Here is a 4,710-nt window from a genome sequence, read left to right as displayed (position 1 = left end):
ATAATGTCATATGGTCTACCCTCCAAAGCAGCCATTTTCTCCAGGGGAAACTGATCTCTGTCATCTGGAGATCAATTGTAGCAGTGGGAGATCTCCAGGTCCCACCTGGAGATTGGCAACCCTAGGGGAAAGTCAGCTGCACAGCAGGGGGTTGAAGAGAATGGTTTGATGGGTGCTGGGCCAAGATTGGCAACAATAGTTCCCCAGGAGCAAATAGCTGGGTTGGAGGGTGGAGTCTATGGCACTGTAACCTGTCTGAGGTCCCCCTCTCCGGCCTCCACTCCTCAAATCTCCAGGATTTTCCATACCTAAAGCTGGCAACTTTATCTCCTCCCCTCTCAGTAGCCTCTTATTTTGCCTTAAATTGGTTTTGATGCCAGCAGAGTGAGAAAATGCCAGAGGCTCTGGGTGGGTGCCTCATCGTAAATGCACCAAACAATTCCTAAAGATTTGCCAAAACACTACTCTGTTGATAAATTGCAGCACTTTGAATTAGCACCAGAGCTTTAAGAGCTCTCCAGCTGTCACCTGGAGACTGGCAACAGCTTGTTTGGAGGGTGGGGAGTATGGCATTGTATCTGTCTGAGGTCCCCCTCTTCCTCCTCCTCAGACCCCACCCTCAGCAGGCTTCATCCCTAAAATATCCTGGTATTTTCCAACCTGGAGTTGGCAACCCTATGTCCCCCCCCCAGCCTCTGCCTAGAGAAAGGGCAGTCTTTCCCTGCAGTGGGAACGAAAGCAGCTGCCATCATTCTCCTCTCCCCCTATGAGGTATGTTAAGGTTGAAAGTGTGTGAATGGTCCATAATCCCCCAGGCAGCTTTTAAAACATGATCCTGGGACCTACACAACCCCAGACATTCCAACTGCCTTGCGAGGGGGGGGGGGAGTATGAGGTGTGGAATGGAGTGAAGTCCAATCAGCTTCCATATGCAAAAGACCTTGAAGGTTCCATATGCAACTGACATTCCAACTGCCTTGCGGGGAGGGGGGTGAGTTTGAGGTGTGGAATGCAGTGAAGTCCAATCAGCTTCCATATGCAAAAGACCTTGAAGGTTCCATATGCAACTGACATTCCAACTGCCTTGCGGGGAGGGGGGTGAGTTTGAGGTGTGGAATGCAGTGAAGTCCAATCAGCTTCCATATGCAAAAGACCTTGAAGGTTCCATATGCAACTGACATTCCAACTGCCTTGCGGGGAGGGGGGTGAGTTTGAGGTGTGGAATGCAGTGAAGTCCAATCAGCTTCCATATGCAAAAGACCTTGGAACGCTGGGGGGGCATGCCTTTAAAAGCAGACTGACACTGTTTGCCCAAAGCCAGAGCACTCACCCAGAGCCTCTTTCTAGATCCCGTTGTATTTATTTCCACAACGGGCCTTATTTCTAGTTCAATTATATATAAGGAGAGATACCAGGCAGACTTTGTCGTATTTCCTTAGAGGAAGAACGGGTGATGTAAACATCTGTGGTGTCAAGGCTGGAGGGATGGACTCGGGTTTGGATCCCTCCTTTGCCGTGGAACTTGCCGGGTGACCTTGGCTCAACTGTTCTCTCTCGGCCTCGCCTACTTCAGGGGGGTGTCAAGGGGATCAAACAGAGAAGGGGGGGGTCCACCCTGGGCAGGATAAAAACACATCAGACAGACCGAGAGGTAAAAGGTAAAGGGTTTCCCTTGCTTGAAAGCCAGTCGAATCCGACTCTAGGGATGCAGTGCTCATCTCCGTTTCCAAGCCGAAGAACAGGTGCTGTCCGAAGACTTATCTGTGGTCATGTGGCCGGCATTGACTAGACGCCGAGGCGCACGGAACGGTTACCTTCCCACCAAAGCGGTATCTAATTGCAATTTCTTGCTTTTGAACTGCTAGGTTGGCAGGAGGTGGGGCCAAGCCGTCATGCAGCAGTAGAGCCACCGCAGGGAATCCCTAAATCAGCCGCAGCGTGGGAACTGGGTGCAGCTGCTCAAAGGGAAACGACAGCCTGAATGGGCCAGTGAAAATACCCCTTGAAAAGACCACCCGGAAAAATTATTCTCCCTACCTCGAACAAAAAGTTCAAAGCCATTTCTTCGCTGGGACAGGCGTGCACGGTCAGCCCTTTCACAGACACCCCCTGGGGGCCTTCCACGACAGACATCGGAGCCCCAGGAGCATGGGGAGTCGAGGACAAGAGGTCGAAGATGGTCTCGTTGTGGATCTCCATGTAAGACACTCGGATGGTCATGAACTGACTGGAGTGCTCCTCTATGGCCTTGAACACCTGGAGACAAAGTCATGTTCAGCTCCACGAAAACACCTGTCAGAAGGTGATGCAGAAGTCGTCTGGGCTCTGCCAAAGAGGCAGGAGGACTTGCGGGTGAGGGGTGCAACCCAGTGGGACATTCACGGTGCAATTTGGACGCTGTCCTGCATAGGGAAGAAGCGTGAGACCGCCCCCCCAGCCCTGCCAGCCTCGGGCAGGAAATGCCAGGGATCGAACCGAAGCCGCTGCCCAAGGGGCAGAACGGAGTTGGTATCACATAGATTCCTTCTCCTGAAGCTACAAAGCACCCCCAAGAGCTTTCCCCTCCATTTTCTGCTGCAGCCAGGCCGGCATGTCTCTGCGCCTGGTACGACTGGTGGCGTCGGTGCTGCCCTGGTTCATGCAGACACCTGGGGCAAGAGGCATAGTCCAAAAACAGTCCGGGTCAAAACACAGTTTAAGACAAAAGAGAGGGGGGAACTTAACCCAAAATGAATTAAATTAAGAACCAAGCGGTTAAGGAAATCAGAATATAAGGGCCCGATAGTTCTGCGTCTAAAACTGAAGCATAAATATGATCGACTATGCAAAAATATACGTGTATTTATTACAATTGTAATTTAAAAATACTAATAGCTCCTGCCAGCCTAGCCGTTTGAAAGCAAGAAACTGCAAGTAAATAGGTACCGCTTCGGTGGGAAGGTAACAGCATTCCGTGCGCCTTGGTGTTTAGTCATGCCAACCACATGACCACGGAGACGTCTTCGGACAGCGCTGGCTCTTCAGCTTTGAAATGGAGATGTCCACCGCAACCCTAGAGTCGGACTCGACTGGCTTTCGAGCAAGGGAACCTTTACTTTTACCTAATTTAATAATGCACTATTATATTACTATTGGCTCCAGACTGCATCTTAAATTTTTTGGATCAGGAGAGAAAGGTAAACAATGGAACCATTTTTCAAGGGACGTGTACCTGACCATTGCTGCAAGTTATTTAAAATGAGACCTCAGATGTATATCTCTGCCTTAGGTCAGATATTGACTACAAAACCATTTCACCTTGGTCTAAGTTTAAGAAATGACTGTATTACTGCGATGTCTGGAGCCACCCCTTGAACACTGTTTGACCACTAAGGAAGGCCAGTTGGCCAAAACGTGTTTGGGTCACGGTCAGTAATGGTCTATCTTTGAGATTAATGTATGATTTTATTCTGAACTGAAGCTATTACTTGGGCCTATATTTGTTTGTCTTGACTTTGTAATAAATACATGTCTATTTGCTTCAGTTTTAGACACAGAAATATCGGGCCGTTATAGTCTAATTTCCTTAACCTTTTGGTTCTTGATTCAAAACACAGCTATTCAAAAGTCCAAGCATCAAACCAGAAGGTCCGATCCAAAGAGCACAAGCCAGGTCACAGTCCACAACGTCAAAGCACACAGACGTCTAAAGCACAGACAAGAATCATGAACAACTCACTTCCACACTGGCTCCACCTTTTCTAGCTGCTTTTAGCAGGAGTCACTCGAGACCAGGCGCGACACCTCAACCTGCTGAGTCAGGCAGGGAAAGGTGCAGGCCCCAAGTGGTTGAGCAGCCTACAGGGCTCTCGGCCCTGATCCTGCAATCACTCCAGCTCAAAAGTAGAAGAAGAGATTGGATTCATACCCCGCCCTTCACTACCCAAAGGTGTCTCAGAGCGGCTTACAAACGCCTTTACCTTCCCCTCCCCACAACAGGCACCCGGTGAGGTAGGTGGGGGCTGGGAGAGCTCTGACAGAACCTGCTCTTTTTCAAGGACAGCTCTGACAGAACTATGGTTTGCCCAAAATCACCCAGCCAGGTGCAAGTGGAGGAGTGGGGAATCAAACCCGGTTCTCCCAGATTAGAGTCCGCGCACTTAACCACGACACCAAACTGGCCCACCACGCACTGCAGCGCTGCTCCTGCGCTTCCCTCCAGGCCCGCCTTCTCCTGCATTCCAAGGGCTCTGGCAAACGCGGGGGGTGAGGCTGGTGGCTGCTTGGGCTTCCAATCCCAGGCTGCGGGCCTGAGGGCATGGCATGCTGACTGCAGGCTGAAACTCCCCATCGGCACCTGATGGAGTCTTCACTTTGTCTGGTGGGTCTTCCTGTAGACCCTTCCCAGATTGACAACCCTCTGAGCTGTGAAAGAAGAACACCTGTTTGGCTTCTGCCATAAAGAGGCCATGTTGTGAGAATGGACTCGCATCCGGGGGCAGCCCCCACCCCATCCCCAACCAACAACAGGACCGGTATCCAGGTTTCCGTGGTGGGCCCTGGTCAACAGAGCTTCACTTAGTGAGCGCTTAGTATCTATCGCCATAAAAGAATAAAGTTGCCAGTTCCCCCTTTACTGCAGTGTGAAGAAGAAGAAGAAGAAGAAGAAGAAGAGATTGGATTTATATCCCGCCCTTCACTACCCAAAGGTGTCTCAGAGCGGCTTACAAA

General features: G+C 50.5%; 1 protein-coding gene across 1 annotated transcript in view; it reads right to left on the bottom strand.

Moving 5' to 3' along the window:
* The window catches only part of KIF9 (kinesin family member 9), a 62,066-nt gene that overhangs the window by 45,859 nt on the left and 11,497 nt on the right, over nucleotides 1-4,710 (bottom strand). The window contains exon 5 of the mRNA XM_015422343.1: nucleotides 2,038-2,256. Within this exon, the coding sequence (XP_015277829.1) occupies nucleotides 2,038-2,256 (219 nt within the window). The remainder of the gene's footprint in view (nucleotides 1-2,037; nucleotides 2,257-4,710) is intronic.

The sequence above is a fragment of the Gekko japonicus genome, unplaced genomic scaffold (assembly GCF_001447785.1).
Source record: "Gekko japonicus isolate JY-2015 unplaced genomic scaffold, Gekko_japonicus_V1.1 scaffold915, whole genome shotgun sequence".
In the NCBI taxonomy this organism is placed as follows: Eukaryota; Metazoa; Chordata; class Lepidosauria; order Squamata; family Gekkonidae; genus Gekko; species Gekko japonicus.
The sequence above is the reverse complement of the archived record's forward strand: the minus strand, read 5'-3'. Positions and strand labels throughout refer to the sequence as shown.